Source organism: Mirounga leonina, unplaced genomic scaffold, assembly GCF_011800145.1.
Source record: "Mirounga leonina isolate KUSES-001 unplaced genomic scaffold, KU_Mleo_1.0 Mir_129, whole genome shotgun sequence".
NCBI classification, from domain to species: Eukaryota; Metazoa; Chordata; class Mammalia; order Carnivora; family Phocidae; genus Mirounga; species Mirounga leonina.
The window spans coordinates 74884912-74904415 of NW_023270323.1; the positions used below are offsets into that span (position 1 = coordinate 74884912).

General features: G+C 48.3%; 1 protein-coding gene across 8 annotated transcripts in view; it reads left to right on the forward strand.

Annotated features, from left to right (window-relative positions):
* The window catches only part of SLC2A9 (solute carrier family 2 member 9), a 221878-nt gene that overhangs the window by 61879 nt on the left and 140495 nt on the right, over positions 1–19504 (forward strand). For all 8 annotated transcript variants that reach the window (XR_004679306.1, XM_035005304.1, XM_035005303.1 and 5 more), the window contains one exon: positions 5392–5552. Coding sequence is in view for 7 of the 8 variants with exons in the window: in XM_035005304.1 (XP_034861195.1) it covers positions 5392–5552 (161 nt within the window). In the remaining variant the exon portion in view is untranslated. The remainder of the gene's footprint in view (positions 1–5391; positions 5553–19504) is intronic.

Below are 19504 nucleotides of genomic sequence, written 5' to 3' on the forward strand. Positions count from 1 at the left end.
CTTCCCCAAACTGAGATACAAAATCTCTGCGGGGATGCCCAAAGCAACACCTAGGAGTGTGTGATATGAAAGCTCTCCCCTTTCCCAGCAGGCTCCTGAACGCCGGAAAGAAAGAGAAAATTTCCTCCCCAACAGCATCCTTCCAGTTTCTGCAAATCGATTCTAGGACACTGGTCACTGCTGCAGGTGTAATGCTAAGAGGCTGTCTAGAGGGGGTGTTAGCAAGGCTCCTCACGAGGTGGCTGCCATTGCTTGGATCAGTGTGGGATTTCAGTAGAGACCAAGGTCACATCCAAGAATGACCTTCTATGCCTGGGAGGGGGGAGCAGAGGGGAGGCTCCTGCTTGTTGGGCAGTAGGAGAGGTCCCTGTCTAGTCCTGGGTACTCATTCCTTACACCAGCTTCTCCGAGGGTCTTGACCCTGTGAATGCTCACTGTCTCCCTAGGGGTTCTGTACCCCTGCCTTCCTGAGGCCCCTCCAGCCCCCCCTCACTTGGCAGTTCATCACATTCTTCCTCCCACTATGTTCTGTGCCCCTGGGTTGTCGCCCGTGTATTTCAGGGCTCGGCAGAGTGTCTACACCATAATAAAGACTTAATTGATACTTACTTTTAAATCAATAAATGCACCATTGTACTTGGCTGCTTAACATTGCCACCTAGACTGTGAAGTTAGGAGCCCGGATAGTGGAGTTGTCCTTGAGTGCGCAGATGTGAGGCCGACCTCACACAACCCTCCCCTCCTCCACCTGTCAGCCACGTGACCGTGACTGTGGGCAAGCTGGCAACTCTCAGCTCCCTCATCTGTCAATGAGGCTTTCTGCCACCAGGGTTGCCGTGAGGCTGAAATAGGATAATTTCCGTGTTTTGGTAATTTCAGCAGTTGGAAACAACAACAGCAATTTTGTCTGATTGAAGCTAAAAGAGTTGTTGACAAAATAGGGAGCAGTTCGCAGGACTGTTGGCAAGGCTGGTGAGCCGGGCCCAGAAGCTCTGCAGCCTGGGTGACGCCCCACCTCACGCCCAGGAGCTGCCCTTGCCGGCTAGTGCTCGGCCGGCCCAGGACACCGCGGTCCCCCGCTGCGGCGGGCCGCAAACCCGGTCCCCAGGCGCTCCCTCGGTTGTAGAAGGAGCGCCAGCCCCGCCTCCCGCAGGGCCCCGCCTCCCACGGAGGCCAGGCCTCTGATTGGTTGAGCCTGCATCACGTGGCCGCCCGCTCGCTGCAGGGGATGCCGGAAGAGCCGGAGTCTGCGAGCGGAGCGAGGAGTGGATTGTGTGTCCTGCGAGGACTGTGGGGCGGGACGCTCCCCCAGATGGGAAGGGGCTCCTGATGCCGGGCAGCCGAAGGGTGACAGGCGGCCACAGAGTACCCGGACACTAAGGGTCCGCACTGACGTCCAGCCACGGCCAGCACGCGGCCCCTTGGTGAGCTGAGCGGGCAGCAGCTATGGTGGCCCCGCGAGCGGGGTGGTGGCCCGGACCGGCTTGGGTGGTCTAAATGGTGACAAGTGTTTTGGAGATAAGGCAGCGTGTCAGTCTGCTGGGGCTGCCCAAACGAGGTAACAACAGGAGTTTATTCTCCCCCAGCCCTGGAGACGAGAGGTGTGAGATCAGGGTGCTGGCAGGGTCAGTTCCTTCCAGGGCCTGTGAGGGACGGTTCTGTTCTAGGGCCCCCTACTTGGCTTGCAGGTGGCCGTCTCCACCCTGTGCCTCTTCACATCGTCTTCCCTTTACGCATGCCTCTGTGTCCACGTCCCCCCTTTCTATGAGGATGCTAGTCATTTTGGACCAGGTCCACCCTAATGACCTCATTTTAACCTCATTACCTCTGTAAAACCCCGTCTCCAAATACCTCACATTCTGAGGCATTGTGGGTTAGGATTCAGCCTATGAATTTTGAGGGGGGACACAGTTCAGCCCATAAAAATGCCCTGTGTCCAAATTTCCCCTTTTTATAAGGACACAAAGCAGATTGGGGTAGGATCCTACCCTACTCCAATATGACCCCATCTTCATTCATTGTATCTGCAATGACCCTATTTCCAAGTAAGGTCCCATGTTGAGATACTGGGAGTTAAGACTTCAGCATGTGAATTTGGGGGTGGGGGTCATAATTCAACCGATAATACACGGATAAGTCAGGATGGCTTAGTTGAGGGGTAGGGATCAAGGGCAAGCATTAAGGATGAATTCACATGTTTTGACTGAGCAATTAGAGAATGGTGGCACATTTAGTAAGGTGAAGAGAAGATAAAGAAATGGAATTCAGGGCCAGAGGTCCAGGTGACCTGTCCTATCCCATTCTTTAATGATTGGCTTAGTGAGGGACCTCTGCCCCAACCAGGGCCAGTAGGATATAAAGAGAGGATTGCTGTAGGCTTTTGGAAAGATCTTAGCATCAAGAGGCCCTTGAGAGGCTAGGATTACTCTCTCCAGTCACACCTGAATGGGAAAGCATGTGGCCAAAAGGGTTTCTAGAAGTCATCCTGTACTTGTGGGTGGATGCAGTCTTTGGACGAGGTCAAAACTGTGGAGAGCAGAGTGAGGCCAAGGGAAACACCTGGATTCTTGGCCGTGGTACTGAGCCACCAGATCAACAGTTTTGAAGCTCAGCACTCCTGTGAGTTTGCACTTGTGTAAGCTAATAAGGGTCCTTGTTGCTTGGCTGTTTTGAGTTTAGATAACTTGTTACGTGCAGCCAAGAGCATCCTTAAGTGGTAAAATGCATTATCCCCTCCCGTGGGCTGGATGATCTCTGAGGTCTGGGGGGCCATGTTTGGTTTGTCTCTGTGTCCAGCTCAGGTCCCAGTACTCAGGTCATGCTTGTTGAATGAATCAGTGGATGATGAGTGTCATGTGCATTAAGGTGTGGAAACTTCATCATCTTTCAGAATAGCTGTAGTCGTTGATAATAAATTCTGGCCTCACTCCATGCTGCGAACCAGATAGTTATGGAGCCAAAGAATGACCTGGCAGTCTTCTCTTAGCCATCTCCAACACCCTCCCTCCCCAGCTTTGGAGCCAGTCCCCCAGTTAATCTCGTCCATCCTACTCTCAAAACATATCTCGGATCCATCCCCTTCTCTCTACTTTCACTGCTTGGTCCAGGCCACCGAGATCTTTGGACTGTTGTTGTGCCTCCCAACACGGTGCCAGGTTCCTTGCTAAGCTTGCTTTTGGTTCTCTTGCCACTCTGAAGCCAGAGCAGTCTTCTAAAAATGTAAACCACACCATGTGCTCCCCTTGCTTAAAACCCTCCAGTAGTTTCCCCCTCCACCCCCTCCCCAAAAAAGTCCAAGTAACAGGCAAATTCATTACCATGACTTCCAAGGCCCCATGTGACCTCCCTTTCCTGCCCCTCCAACTCCATGCAGCCCCTTCTTCCCTTGCTTGCCCCATTCACCTCCCTCCACACTGGCCTGCTTTCAATTCTGTGGACACTGTAACCTTTCTTCTGCCATGCCATCATGGCACATGCTTTTCCCTCTGCCTGGAATACTTCCCCACCATTAAAAAAAAAAAAGTTTTAGATTGGTGGAATGTATTATACTTAAAAAGAATATATAAGATACATACATATGCATTGCATACACAAACACACACAGAGTTTAAAGAACGATTATAAATCTAGCACCCAGCTAAGAATAAGAAGATTAAGAATAGAGGATCCTGTCAGGTACCCCACCCAGATCTTTTCTTCCACCCACCCCCGGAAGTGACCACTGACCTGACATTTGCAATAATTCTTTGTTTTCCTTTGTAGTTTTACAATCTATTTGTAATTCCCCCAAAACATTTATATTTGCATATTTTTGAATTTATATATGGCATTATACTATATGTATCCTTTTGTTTTTGCCTTATTTTTTTCAATGTTATTTTGTGTGTGAGATTTTATAAGTGTGTTTGCATGTTGCTGTAATTCATTCATGTTTGTGATTCTAGTGTTTCATATGATGACTATTCCACAATTTATCTATCTATTCTATTGTGGGTGGGCATCTGGGTTGTTTCCCATTTGGGGCTGTTGTAAGCAATACTACATGGAATTTGGGGTAAATATGTCATAGGGCAGGTAGAAAAAAAGTTTTTTAGAGGAATTTTCTAGAAATGGATTTGCTAGGCTGTAGGTTTGGGGCATCTTCAACTTTACTAGATGAAGCCAAACTGCTTTCCAAGACGGTTGTATACATTAAATACAGTGCATGAGAGTACACTGCTGATCACTACTTGGTCTTACCATACCTGTTAGTTTTCATCCTCCTGGGGATTGTGCGAGCCTCACCCAAGCACTGGGCACTGCTCCAAACTCTAGCGTGACCCTCACAACAGCCCTGAGACATCAGTGTCATCATTCGCATTTTGCAGATGAGGAAGCAAAGGTCCAGCTGGTTTAAATCATCAGCACGTTGTTGCTGGGCTGGAATTCAGGCTCTGGTCTGTGCACTTGGAACCCATGCTTATTCTGCAGTGTCATATGCTAGCTCTGGAAATGTTTGTGGGCCCATGTCCAGTATCAGTGGATAACTATGAGCATCTTGGGGATGGAACTCCCTTGAGGAGCTTAGTGCCATGACCCCAGTCCTTGGTGCACATCAGAATCACCCAGTCACCATCCCAAACCCACCAAATCAGAAGTGACAACAATGGGGATCTAGACAATGCAAAATGGTATCTTGTTATGGTTTCAATTTGCATTTGCCTGTTGACTAATGACATTGAGCATCATGTCATTAACTTACTTGTCATTTGAATTTTCTTTGGAGTCTGTTCAAGTCCATTGCTCATTTAATTGGGTTGTTTGTCTTATTGATTTGTTAGAATTCTTTATGTATTGTGGATATAAGTCCTTTATAGTATATGTGTTGCAGATGTGTTATCTCAGTCTGTGGCTTGTCTTTTCATTTTTCAAGGCGTCCTTTGAAAAATAGAACACTTTAGTGTTGATGAAACCCAAATGAGCATTATGTTTTTGTTTTATGGTGTATCTTTGCCTATCTCAAGGTGGGAAAGACTTTCTGTTACATTGGGTGTGTGCATTTTTAACACATTTCCCAATTGGTTCTGCTGTGCACCAGAGTTAGAGAAGCCTGGGTATAAATGGTTACCCTAGGTTTGGGGTCAGATCTGAGTTTGAGTTCCAGGTTTGCCACTTAATGAGCAAGTCACTTTGTTTCTCTGAGCTTCAGTTTCCCTATCTGCAAAATGAAGCAAAACTAGGGCCCATCCACAAAATTTGTTAGAAGGGTTCAGTGAAATAAAGCTCAATGAAATAAAGAACTTAGCAAAATGCCTAGTGTGCAGAAAATGCTCTATAAAAGCTGTTTTTGTTTACCTACTGGCTAGTTTCAAGCAACAGGATGGAATAACATGGTTTGTTGTTTGCTTTCAGTACATCAAGTCCTTCTACAATGAATCATGGGAAAGAAGACACGGGCATACAATAGACCCGGATACTCTGACTCTGCTCTGGTCTGTGACGGTGTCCATATTCGCCATTGGTGGACTCGTGGGGACTTTAATGGTGAAGCTGATCGGAAAAGTTCTTGGGAGGTTAGTGGGGGTTGTCTCTGCTTGGGGATCCTCTCTGTGATGTTCACAATATGTTGATATCATAGTCAAGATCCCAGAAGGCAACAGAATTCCATTTAGACATTCCAGCTAGGGATGTTTTAGTACCAGAAGAGCAAGGGGAGGAGATAAGGCACGCGAGGCCAGGGAGGAAATGAAGACCATGGACAGTGGGCTGACAAGCAGGAGCTGAGGTTGTGGAGGGCTATGTGGACTGGGCTATGTCAGCGCCTATTGTCCAAACAGGGAGGGAGGAGGGGAGAAATAGCCTGCCTTCTTTCTCCTCCCACCACCCAAGAGGACCAGCTCCCAGTGCTCAGAGCAGGACAGGGGGGGAGGAGATGGATCTGGCAGCAGGAGCAGATGGAGAAGAGTCAGGACAGTGTCTTAGCGATTGTTCCAGATAAGTCCTCATAGGATGGCGTTTCATTATATGACTGAATGATAACTTACTAAACCAGTCTCCCATGGATAGACATTGGGGTTGTTTCAGATCTTTTGTTTTACAAATACAGCTGCAGTGAGTGTCAAACACTTCACATTGAAATTTCCCATCCAGGTCCTCTGCAGTCAGATCCACTTTACCTCCTGAGCTTCATTTCTCGCTTATTTCTGTCCTGAAGACTTCTCTGAGATCAGATTGATTATCAGTACATTTGCCCATACATTTTTCTCTGTTTCTTCACTTGTAATTTCTTGGGGGATTATTGAGGTGTTAGGGGAAAAATAGAGTCTCTGCAGCATTCATGTCTGAACTTGACTCATGAGTCTTCCACTCTCCAGTCGTGTGCCTTTGGTCAAGTCCTTTAATGTAATTGAAGTTCAATTTCTTCCTCTGTAAAGTGCCCTGCAGGAAATGTTACAGGGACCAGAGAAAATGAGTGGAAGGAGAAGAGCCCGTTAACAGGAACTCACTAAATAGAAGCTACTCTCTCTTTCTTTTTTTTTTTTTAAGATTTTATTTATTTATTTGACAGAGAGAGACACAGCGAGAGAGGGAACACAAGCAGGGGGAGTGGGAGAGGGAGAGGCAGGCTTCCCGCTGAGCAGGGAGCCCGATGTGGGGCTCGATCCCAGGACCCTGGGATCATGACCTGAGCCGAAGGCAGACGCTTAACGACTGAGCCACCCAGGTGCCCCGAAGCTACTCTCTTATTTACCGAATGGCTTACCGTCCTCCTCCTCACCCTCCTGACACCCATACATAGCAAGTGCTTACCAGCTCTCCATATTGCATTGACCTGAACTGGCGAGGAGATTCAACAGACCCCAGAAAATCTTTCCACTCCTTGGGGCTACAGAAGCACTATTTAAAAAGGTGTCACTCCTCACTTTACCCTCGGCCTCACATCCCCAGCAAGGAGCAAGTTAGAACTGATGGTGTTTCAGAGCAGGCTTTCACAAGGCTGGGGCAGGGAGCCACCCTGAAAACATGCATGTCATGCTCATGTGGTACCCCAGTGAGGCAGGGGAGGTGCTGACATCTTCCTTGACCCTAAGCCACTTCTAGGTGGTAGGTAACACGTGGGAACTCCGCACTCCAGAGAAGTACAGCTGTTGCACAGTGGAGTGAGGGCTGCCATTTCCTGAGGTCCCGCAACGTTCCAGGTGCGCACACACACGGTCTTCTTTCATTTTCTCTACTCCCTGGGGTCTTGGATGGGGGATGGAGTTGAAAGCTTAAATGGTGCCTGAGCTCAGGTTGGACCCAACTCCACAGCACGATGCCCCTTCCACTATGCCAAGCAGAGCGTGAGTAGGGATCTGCTGGCAATGGTACTATAAAATCCGTGACTGTTTGACCACAGGGAAGTGACTAGCTGGCCCCCAGATTGGCCTCACTGACCAGGGTCTGTGAAGCACTGTTGCTAAACCCCTGGCCCAAGCCAGTTTCTGACCCCAGTCCTCTGGTCTGTTCTAGTTAGATATAGTCACCCCTGGCCCCTGGATTTATGGCCTGTCACATACACCTGCCTTGTATCTGCCATGGCACTTATAGCCCCAGGCTGCCCCCTAAGGAGGCTCTAAACCCAACTGGATGGTACAGGGACAGCCACAGTAGTCGGGGTCAGGATGCTGTGGCCCAGCAAGTCCTGATGCCCCAGTTTGCCAGGTGTGTGATGTGGGACTTTGCCCCGTCACCTCTCATCCGACACTTCTCCCTGATGTAAAATGAAGGCAACGAAAGTGGCTTTGCAACTCTCAACAGCATGGTGCAAAAAAAAAAAACCCGGAAGGAATGGGAAAGAGACAATATGTTTCAAAGAAAGTGATTTTCTAAGTGAAGGAGGAGTTCTAGGCTGGAGAGGATTCTATCAAAAGGTGTTAGTCCTTATGCCCTGGACAGCTGGCAGTTCCTTTTTTCATCATTACAGGAATAAAAGTTGAACTGAGATGAAGTCTTGGCTTGAATAGTAACTCTGTTGGGAGGAAAAGGAGCAAAACCCAAAGTCCACTACCATTTATTCACTCCCTGCTACATACCAGTGCTTGGCATTCCATACCTCCTTTACTTCTGCAACTCTGTATTATTGTCCCTGTTCTACAGGCGATGCATCTGAGGCCCTGAGAGAGGCCTAGCAACTTGCCAAGGTGACAAAGAACGAGGTTGACCTGAGATTCAGATCTGGCCTGTTTGACCAGAGCCTGTGATTTTCCTATCACATGGTATTTATTGAAACTGCTTCTTGATGCCTCATTGTTTGTCTCCCAGGGGGGCTTTTGGGGAAAAAGAAGAGGCTGGGCTTAATGTGCAAGGTTGGGATGGGGTCCGACAGAAGGGGCTCAAACATGTGACTGGTGGGGGGAAATTTGGGTGGAGTTGGGGTCCTCAGAGTCAGGTGGGCCTGGTCACCAGCAGGTCCAGCAGCAGGCTGATCCTTGTTAGAACATATTGAACTCGTCTGTGATTTGGGAGAGGGGTGAGGACAGGGGAACATGAGGGGTCAGGAATGGTCTCTGGAGATGAGTCACCCCCATTATCTGGGGTGCAAGTTCCTTGTCCCCCGGAGTCTCTGGCTTGGAGAATTCTGCTTGAATCCTCCCCTCTTTTGGAGTCATCTGTCCCCTGCTTACATGGCTCTAGTGACAGAGCCCTTCTTCCCTCATGAGACAGGATGGTGACAATGTGCATGGATGCTGGGTAGAGGATCCTTGACGCTTACAGCGCCTGGGGCCACGTATGAGTTTCTCAAGTTCTCCAAGCTTGGCTTAGTTAGTGGCAAAATGAAGATAAAGCAATGGCCCATCTGAGGGTTGTCATGAAGATGAAATGAGATGGTGGATATAAAGTGCACATCTCAGTGCTGGCTAGTGTCATTGTCATCTTTGTCCCCATCCTCATGAGCTCTTTCTGAGGAGCATCAGCCCATCACTCACAGAGCCAGTTGTGAATATGTTCTTCTAGTTGCACTGAAGTTGGCCTCCTTACACTTAGCATTGGATCTAGTTTTTCCCTCTAGAGCAGAGCAGAGCAGAGCAAATAACCAGAGGGGAAACTCACTCGGGCTTTGAAATCAGATCCTCGGGCATATTCTTGAGCAAGCTGCATAACCACATTCGCCCATGCAGGAGATACTTTTGAACACCGACTGGGAGCCAGGCACTGTGACTGGCACTTGGGCCTCAGCGACAAACGGCGGAGCCCGAGCCCGCTGCCTAGCCGTGAACAATTCACTCTGCACATCATCATGGCGTCATCATGGTGACCGGAAGCACTGTGGATGGGGGGATGGGGAGCAGAGATACAAGAAGAGGCCGTTTTAAATCTGTAAAGCTCCAGTAAGCAAGCCCACCTAAGGGAGCGGCTGTGGGGGTGGCAGAAGATACTGTTTACAAAATGTGTCATGTCACTCACACCTGTGACAGGAACCCAAACCAAACTGGCTCAGGCCCAGACAGAACTAATTGGTTCACGTAACTGGAGTATAACTCAGCTGACTTCACCTGTCTGTTTTCGCTCTCTCTCAGCTCTGCCTTGCTCTGTGTTGGCTTCGGGCACAGGGGCTCTCTCCCTGGTGAGGGCAAGATGGCCCCAGGGTGACACTTTTCCTGCTCAGTATCCCCAGCACAGACTTCTCCTAACAGTAGTTCTAGTAAAGTCCCAGGCCTGAATCTCATTTACTTGTGTGAGGTTGCATACCCTTGGAGCTTCTCAACCAGGGGCAATTTTGCCCCAGCAGGGGACAAGATCTGGAGGCGTTTCTGGTTGTCACAGCTAGAGGGTGCTATCAGCATCCAGTAGAGGCCAAGGAGGCTGCTAAACATCCTGCAATGCACAGGACAGGCCCCACCACAAAGAATTTTCTGGCCCCAAATATTAATAGTTCCCAGGCTGAGAAATCCTGGCAAATAACATTCTAAATTTAACTTAAAATTACTGTATCATGTGCCCATTCCCAGAGCCACAGTGGGGTGGGGATGTGACCACCTTGAGCCCCCACACAGAGTGAGGGCGGGAATGTTTCTTGGAGGAAATCCAGGGGACTCCCGTCAGAAGAAGGATGATGGGTATTGAACAAGAAGTAACAACCAGCCTCCTATACATCATGCTAGGCCAATAGCAGGTTCTCAAAAGTGTTATTTTTCTCCTCTTTTTCTACGTCAGTATTTTTAAATGTGTCTTTACCTTATAGATGTGGGAATGAACATTAGCTCTCTAGGTGCCTGCTGGGGGAGCCTGCAATGTACATGGCAAGCACGTACTAGGCTTGAACAACAGAAATTTCTTCTCTCACAGTTGGGGAGGCTGCAAGTCCAAGATCAAGATGGCAGCGGGGTTGGTTGCTCCTGAGTCCATTCTCTTTGGCTTGCAGGTTGCTCTCTGCTCACACGGTCTTTTTCCCTATGCGAGAGCATGCCTGCTGTCTGTTTCTCTTCTTACAAGGACCCCAGTCCCATCAGATTAGGGCCCCACCCCTAGGACCTCATTTAACCATAATTACTTCCTTGAATGCCCAATTTCCAAATACAGTCACGTTGGGGGTTAGGGTTTCAAGAGAGGAATTGGCACACAATTTCATACATTCACTGGTTGCCGACCGTCTCCTCTTTCAGGCTGGAATTGTCTTAGGAAAGCAAGTTCCCCAGAAGCAGCCTGCAAGGGGGCTTGGGATGCACGTGTTTTGTTGAGGGAGGGCTCTTCAGGAGTTCCCTTGAAGCTGATGGAAGCAGAAGAGAGAAAAGGGGAAGAGAGCCAAGCCAGGCTGTGCTCTCAGATCCAGTCAGGCCTTGGCTGGCCTACGGGGGTCTGGAGCATGAATCATACCCAGGAGCTGTCCCATCTGGGGCCACATTCTCCTCCCACCTCTATCCAGTCCGTGGCTGCAGGCTGCTCTGGAGGAGGGGCATCATCTTCCTGGGTGGGCAGTCTTCAGGAGAAGGGCCAACCAGGAGCCTTGAGCAGCCACATGCACAGGGATGAGGGGGAGAGCTGAGGGACAGAGAGGTACTCGCTGGGACTCCTGAGACGCCACCTCCATCCTGTCAGCCTTGGAGCCTGGCCATGCCCTGTGAGGGTGGCAAGGACTCTGCGAGAAGGAAGCTGCCCTGGGGTTCAAGGCAGACGATAAGGAGAAAGACTGGGCGTGGTGGAAGTGGACTTCAGGAAGGCAGCGTTCCAAAGTCTGAAACAGAGAGTCAGCCAAGCCCGAACGCACAGCGACTTTGGCACATACTGTTTCTGTACCATCTGTTTGTCTGATTATGGACATGACCCATTTGGCATTACAGATGCGTGAGCTGGAGATAACAGTTAAAAGTCAACAAATAGTCCCTCCTGCCGCACACTGCCCACCCCTCATCTGTTAGAACCAAATACTGGCCTCCTCTGGGCTCACATAGGACTTTCTCTTTCCCTCTGTGACATCACTTAGCATTTTGTGCTGTTACCACTTAATTACAATTACATTTCTGTCTTTTCCCTGCAAGGGGAACTCCTTGATGCAGGAACCATGTGTATATATGAGCCCACATGGCACCAAAGCTTGTACACCCTAGGCAAGCAATAGACGTTTGTTGGATAGATGGAAGGACGGATGGAGGGATGCTTGATGCTTGAGGGTTTTTCTACTATAACTTCCCAAGGTGGCCACTTTTCTCCTGCTTGCATACTTTCATTCACTCATGCATTTATTTTCCCAACAAATATTTATCGAGCACTTGCTATGTGCCAAGCACTCAGGGGTGAACAAAGGGAATAAAGTCCCTGGGGTCACAGCTCGCCCAGCAGAGGGAGCAGCAAGTGCAAAGATCCTGGGGACTGAAGAGGCTCAGCTTCTTTGGAGATAAGATAGGATGTTAGTGTGGCTGGGGCCAAGTCCATGAGTAGAAAATGAAGCTGAAGGGGTCACTGAGATTGGATCCAGAGGGCCTTGTGGGGCATTTTACTCTGAGTAAGATGGGCAGTTACTGGAGTGTTTTAAGAGTGGGCCTGACTTGTTTGAAAGTCTTGCTGTTATCAGTGCATCTGGGGAGGCTGGTTAGGAGCATCATGCAGTCATCCAGGTGAGGTGATTTGGTTTGCACCAGGTTTGTAACAAGACACAGTGAGAGGCAGTGAGAATTTTATGCGTTTGGGACATATTTTGGAAGTAGAGAAAACAGGCCTTACTTATGTATGATATGTGGGGAGTGAGGGAGAGAAATAAAAAATAATGCTAACATTTTGGGCCTGAGTATCTGCAAGGATTGCGGTGTGTTGTTGTTGTTGTTGTTGTTGTTGTTTTGCTTCGTTTTTGTTTTTGTTTTGTTTTGAGGTAGGGAAGCCCCTGGGAGGAATAGGGTTTTTTGGGGGGAAGGAGGAACAGTATTAGGAACTCAGTTTTACGTATATTCACCATGAATTGCCTGTTAGACCCCCTCGTGAAGATGTGCAGTAAGCAGTTAGATATATGGATCTAGCACTCAGAGGAGCGCAGAGCTCGGGTGTAAGTCTGGATGTTGTCAGTACGTAGGTGACACTAAAAGCCAGGAAATGAGATCACCTAGGCAGTGTGTAGAGGCCAAAGGAATGGGCTCCAGGGCTGAGACCAGGACCCCCCCAACATTGAGAGGGTTGGGAAGATGATAGGATCAGCCAGTGAGGGAGGAGCAGACCCCCAGCTGAGTGAGGGCTGGCACGCCCATGAAGGAAGTGGTGATCACCTGTGTTCAATGCTGCTGAGCAATGAAGACAAGGCCTGAGCTCTGGCTGGTGGATTTAGCAACGTGGAGGAGCTCTGGTCACGTGACAGGAACTGTGCCAAAGGCACGATGGGGGAGACCACCACTGGAGTGGGTTGAAGAGAAAACAATCACTCAAGACAACGAGTCTAGATGAGTGTAGTTTCCTTTTAGGTTGGGAGCTACAGCAGTGCGTTGATGAGATGTTCCAGCAGAGGGGAAATAATTGGTAGTCAGGAGCACGAGATGAAACTTGCTGATGCAGTTCTTGTACAGATGAGAGGGACAGGGGAACTGGTCAGTAATTGGAGGGGTCAGCCTCCGATGGGAGTGGGAACAGTACATCCATAGGAACACGAGGGAAGACAGGGTGTACGCACAGAGGCAGGAAGGTCAATACATGTGGAGGGAACACGCGACATCCTCTCTGGATTGCTTCTGCTTTCTCAGTGGTGTAGAAAGCAGGGTCATCAGCTGAGGAGGAGGATAGGGGATTTGGAGAGAGAGAAGATGTGCAAAATAGTCCTGTAGGAGAGCAGGAGACTGAACAAACCAGGGAACCACAGAATGGCTGCTAAGGGTCCCGAAAGCCCCCTTGAGATCGGTGCTCATGAATTTCAAGTGACACCAGTCAACATAGTTGTGGGTTTTTCTCCAGCCAAGCTGAGCTCTGTGGTGTGTGGGTGAGGGAGGTCAAGATCTAACCAGGGTTGGGGTTTGCCAAACACACGTAATGAAGGCAAGCGGGTCAGTGGGTCAAGGAGTTGAAGGTGTATGGCTGTTTAAAATGACGGATCATGGAATTCAGGCTGGGTAAGCAGGAATGGACGGACATGAGGAAGGTGTGAGGATTGGGGGAAACAAGGTATGATCTTGGTTTATAGGCCGAGCTAGGCTAAAGAATTGTTGGAAGGGTCGGTGGTGGCCGCCGTATCTCCAGAGGTTCCCCATTCCACTAGGCCTTTACAAAAGTACTTTCTAAATCTAAACTGAAACATTCCCTGTGTCTTCTACCGCTTGGTCCTGTGCATTGAGCTAAAGCATGACATAGTGGAAGCTCTCGCATTTTCCCTGAGCCTTCTCTTGTCCAGGCTCAGTGTGCTGAGTCCCTTTGGCCATTTCTCAGGTGACCTGCTCTCCATTCTCTTCATCACCTTGTCACTCTTCCTCATATTTGACCCCTTCTGCTGGGAGCTGATGATCTTCTGGGCTGCACAGGAAGATTCTGCACTACGGGAAAGCTCAGCACAATGAGTCAGGTGTCCCAGGTAGGGTTCTCAGGGGTTGCTGGAGCTCTGTGCTCAGAAATGGCATGGCCCTGGTCTCCCTTGTTTCTGTTGCCATATTCATCCCCTGGGAAAAATGGAAAAAAAAATCATGAAAATCCCCATGTCTGACCCCCAGTGAGTCAACTTTGCAAATTATTTGCAAGTAAGGTTTCCATCCTCGCTGGGACACTGTCAGGCTGGGGGTTATTTTGGGAAGGAATATATTAATATGATGAACTTGCTTAGAGGGTGTGCAGCCCTGTTTGCAAATATTTCAAGTCAGACCAGAATGTGATTTTAACATTCTCTGCGTAGCACAAAATACACCATCACATCCAGTGCAGGAGCTCAGGCCAAAGCACTTGGTGGCATCCTTGGTTCTTCTTTCTCTCCACTTCTGTCCAGTCCATCAGTAACACCCATCAGCTGTCCTCAGAACACACCAGGATCTGACCAGGTCTCACTACCTCCACTGCTACCATCCTGGTCCTAATTGTCATCAGTACTTGCATGATCCATTGCCAAATCTTCCCAGCAGGTCTCCCTGTTTCCACTCTTACTTCTACAGCCCATGGTCAACATAGAAGACTGAATGGTCTTGTTAATATGAGATGTAAGTCAGGGTCATCCCATCCCTCTCCTTAGAATCTTCCAGTGGCTGCCCATCTCTTTCCAGGTGGGAACCCATGTTGTCATGGTGGCTCGTACAAGACCCTCAGGAGCTCCCCTGCCAGTCTCTCTGCCTTCATTCCACTACTCGCTCTCCTGCCCTCCCCTGCTTCCAGCTCCGCTGACCTCACTGGCATACCTGAAAATAGCCCACGTCTGACTCTTCATACATCCCTGCTAAGATTGCTGCTCCCTGATGTTCATATGGCTCATCTACATTCCTTCTTCAAGTCTGTGCTTAATGTCACCTTCCCAGATGTCTCCCTGTGCAAACGTCCTCCCCTTCCCTGCATTAGTTTTCTCTACAGCACTTGTCACCATCTGACATATGCTACATATGTTTTATTTTTACTTGTTTATCGAAAAGAATATAAGAGCAGGGACTTGGGTGTGTTCACAACTATATGCCAAACCCTAGAAGGGTGTTCAGCACTCAGTCCACACTCAAATGTGTGTTGAGTGAATGAATGTCAGTTGAATGAATGAATGATTGTTGAAAGAATAAATGGCTGTGAGTAAATATGGCAGCCACCATTGTGGCTAGCTTAGTGTCAGGGTTACTGGGATGGTAAATCTCCCATTTAATAGTATGTGAACTTGACCAAGTACTCAAGTTCTAGATCTGTTTCCTTCATGTGGGAAATGCGGTAGCAAGAGTACCTAACTCATAGGGTGTCCAGTGAGTATAAAGCACTTAAAATAGTGCCTGGCACATAGCAAGCACCCAGTGAATGTTACTATCACCATGGATTTTATTTTATTTCTTTTTTAGTTTATTGAGCTGCCAAATAAGTTCTAGGTGCCGTCCTCAGCACTTTTCATAAATCACCTGATTCTTACAGGAGCCTTACAAGATAGACATTGTTACATCCATTTTATATGTGTGGAAACCAAGGCTCAGCATGTAAGAAATCTGCCCAGGGTTGTTCAGTTAGCATGTGTCTGGGCTGTGCAAGCGGGAACATCATTGGAGGTGGATTCAGGAGAACAGCCTTGTCCTGCCCACAGACCTAGAAGCTAAAGGAAGACTCAGAACAGGCCAGAGCTGGGCAACAAAGAGGAAGCTTGGCCCAAGATGAGCCTCCTAGAATTTACTCCTTCATTTATGCAACAAAGAGTCATGGGGCACCTGCAAGTGCCAGGGACGGGTTTAGTGGCCGGGGCTACAGCAACAAGACAAAATCTCTGTGCACATGGAGCTGATACTCTAGTAGGGCACATGCTAACGTAAACACAAATAAATGTGGGCTAATAACCTGTGTTGTCGAGGCTGCAAAGAAAAATAGAAAGGGTGATAGGGTTATGGGGGATCAGCCCTGCAGCTGGGGGGAGTGGCTGCATCAGATAGGGTCAGAGGAGGCATTTCAATCACTTGAGTGAGATAAGACTCGTACAATGAATTGAGGGGTGCCCAGGACAAGGGTCATGAGTCAGGAAACAGCCTGGCACCCCCAAGAGATGGCAGGAAGGCTTGTGAGCATGAAAACACGAGTATCGGATTGTGTGGCAAAGGCCATCTCATGCAAGGTTTTGTAGGCCCAGGTGAGGAGTTTATCCTCAGTGTAGTGGGAAGCCACTAGAAGGTTTTAAGTAAGGGGAAGTATGTCAGTCTTTGCTTGGAAAGGATCACTCTGGCTGTTGTGTGGACCATGAGTTACATGGCAGGGCAGGAGTGGAAGCTGGAGCTACCCAGGGCCCCTGAGTTTGTCGGAGTCTGAGATGTCGGTGGTCTGCACCACTGCGAGACTCTGGGCTGAAAATGGGAGAAGTGCTTTGCTCTGGGATATATTTTGGAAGCAGTATCAGTAAGACTCGGTGATGGATTGCATGTAGGTCAGAAGGAAAATAAGAGAGGGAAGTATTATTCCCCAATTTTTGGTCTAAGCCACTAGGAAGGTGGAGGCTTTACTTACTCAGATGGGGAAGACTGAGGAAAGAGGGGTTTGGATGTATTTGTTGGGGGTCAGCAATGGGAATTCAAGAGTTCCATTTTAAATACGCATGGCTTGAGATGCCTGCTGGACATGCAAGTGGAAATGCCGAGGAGGCAGTTAGATATGTAAGTCTGGGCTGAGATGAGTCCAGGCCAGAGATATAGTTGGGAATTGTCATCAATTAAGGTAACAGGACTGGGTGAAATTACCCAGGGAAGGAGTGTAGAGAGAGAGGACAGACCAGCCTTGAGACTGAGAAGGGGAGGTTGGCAGGGAGAAAACAGGAGAGGGTGGGATCCCAGATGTCCCAAGAAGATTATGTTTCCAGAAAGAGCACACGGTCAACCATATCAGATGCTGCTGAGAAGCTGTCCCGGGGGAGACAGCATTGTCAGCTGTGTTTGTCAGGGTGCGTGTTCCTCATGATCTTCACAAAGGCAGTCTCTGTGGAGTGGTAGCAAGGATCCAATCAAAGTGGGATGAGGAAAGAAGGGGAGGCGAGCAGACACTATTCTTCAAGGAGTTTCACTCTAAAAGGAAGCTGAGACAAGGGGCAGTGGCTGCAGAGGGATGAGGCCCAAGACACAGTAGCCGTGTTCATATGGGAATGATGGGGTAGAGGAGTGGATTCTCTCTGGTAGCAGACAGCCATGCACAGGAGACTGACGCATCTTCCCTGTCTGGGCAGTTTTAGACACATCCGGGTGGCCCCCACCTTGTAACACCTCCATCTCCTCCTCTGTGAATTATCCAGTTCACAGATGCTGCTGGCTACAGGTGTGAAAGAGGAAATGAATGAAATCAGATAATTTATTTAAAAGCCATGCTCTTTCTGGACTCTTCTAAAGGTCTCTCATTGAGTCTGTATCAAGGATTGGGATTCTCTAGGGATGGACCCAAGAGTCTCTCTTCTTCTGTGCTGTTGGTGGATCTGATGAGCAGCCAGCCCTGAGAACCACTAACTAATGCCAACATTATTGCTATGAATATCATGACTATCATCCTAGCATCAAAAGTCCAGTTTAACTGGAATAGGGGCATAGGAGTCGAGGTCTGATTTCTGACCCAGCCCTTTATTTCTTGCTGTCTACGGGTAATGGAACATGTTGTTTTGCTCAACATCCAAGAACCCTCTGAGCCTGGCCTCATCATTCCTCTCTTGCCTCCCCTCTCTCGACAACCTCTTCACAAACTTGACTTACACTGGACTCTGCATCCACAGGGATTTGTGCTGTGAATGTCAAGTAGAAAGTTTCCATTGCATTTCTGTCCAATCAGATCCCCTTCCTGGAGGCAACCTGTGATGCCACGTTGTTGTGTATCTCTTCCAAGGTTTGTGTCTATCTCTGCATGCACGCACACATGCACCCCCCCATACACACACTTCTTTATCACACAAATTATTGCATATTATACACAAAGTTCTGTACCTTGCCCTTTGCATTTAACAATATATCTTGATCTTCCCATATCAGAGTATAGAAAGTCACTTGTGCTTTAATGTGTGCATAATTGCCACTATATAGATGCGTCATAATTTACTTAAATAGTCCATTGCTAAAAGACACTTGGGTTGTTTCAGTTGTTCACCATTAGAAGTTGCGCACCAATATAGAGGATGTTGCAATGAGCAGTCTTTGCACCGTCATCACCTAGCTGCAAAAGCCATTAGCGTTGGGATTCTCCAAGAAGATGTAGGAAGGGGAAAAAGTTTAATGGAAAGTTTGAGATAAGTGAAAACTAGTGTAAAGAGCCCCGGCCTGGAATTTAAGTGTTCCTAACTCCCAAAAGTAATAACAAAGTCCCCTTTGAAGTCCCTAGCTTCTTGCAATATACAAAAATAATTTAATATTTGTTAACTCATTGAATCATTAGGGAAAAAATATCCTGTGAGAAGCTATGTTTTTCTCCAGCTTCTTGACTCACTAGTTGTATGACCTAAAATAAATTTCCAGTTTGTCTATATCCTGGTTAACGTATCTATAAAATAGGGATAATAAAGTACCTACCTCATAGGATCATTTTGAGCAGCAGATGAGCTATTCATGTAAAGTGCTTAGAACAGGGTTTATCATATAGCAAGAGTTCAGTAAGCGTGAGCTATTATGATCATTTTGTAAGTGAGGAAAGGAAAACACAGAGCAATCAAGTATAAAGTCACCTAGCTCATAAAAGCTACAACTGGTGCAGGGACCCAGGTCTCCAGGCCCCCAAACAAGTCACGCCTCTCAAGCATGAGGTCTTAGGGATATGTTCACGGAATAGTGATTGGTGTCCTGGCACAGAAGCAATAGTAATATTGCCATAGAGGTTTGGCTGACCGTGTTCAAGGGGATTAGTTCAGCCTCACAGTTAGTGCTGTAGTTCATCAAATTGAAGATGTCATCACATATAACACCGTTACATGAACTGCAGAGAAGGAAGGGAGGGATGGAGGGAGGGAGAAAGAGAAAGAGAAAACCTGCCAATTAAAGCTATAGGATACTGTGCTGGTTATTAAGCTATTGTCTCTCAGCTCCAAACTTACCCTCAATGCTCTGCTCTGTGATGCAGGGGCTGGGACCTGCATGCCTCATCTGCCCTTTGACAAGAGGGGCATTAGAGGAGGAGGGGCAAGGAGCTCGGTCCTTTTGGTTTGGTTGAATTTCCTACCAGTCCCAGCAGTGAACTTGGCAGTTGAGTCTAGTTCCCAGCTTATGTCTACTCCCCAGAACATGGTGCCCCTCAGAGTAGCAGCCCCAGTGGGCCACTGCCCACCCTTGGAGGTAAGCCAGGTGTTGAGGGCCCCTCTTCCAAGCCCTCCAAAGTGTCAGCTCCATATGGGCAGCACCCCTCTTCAGAGATCCCCCTTTGACATCTCAGTTCCCCAGTGCCTGCCTAACCAACTCACTATGTTAAATTC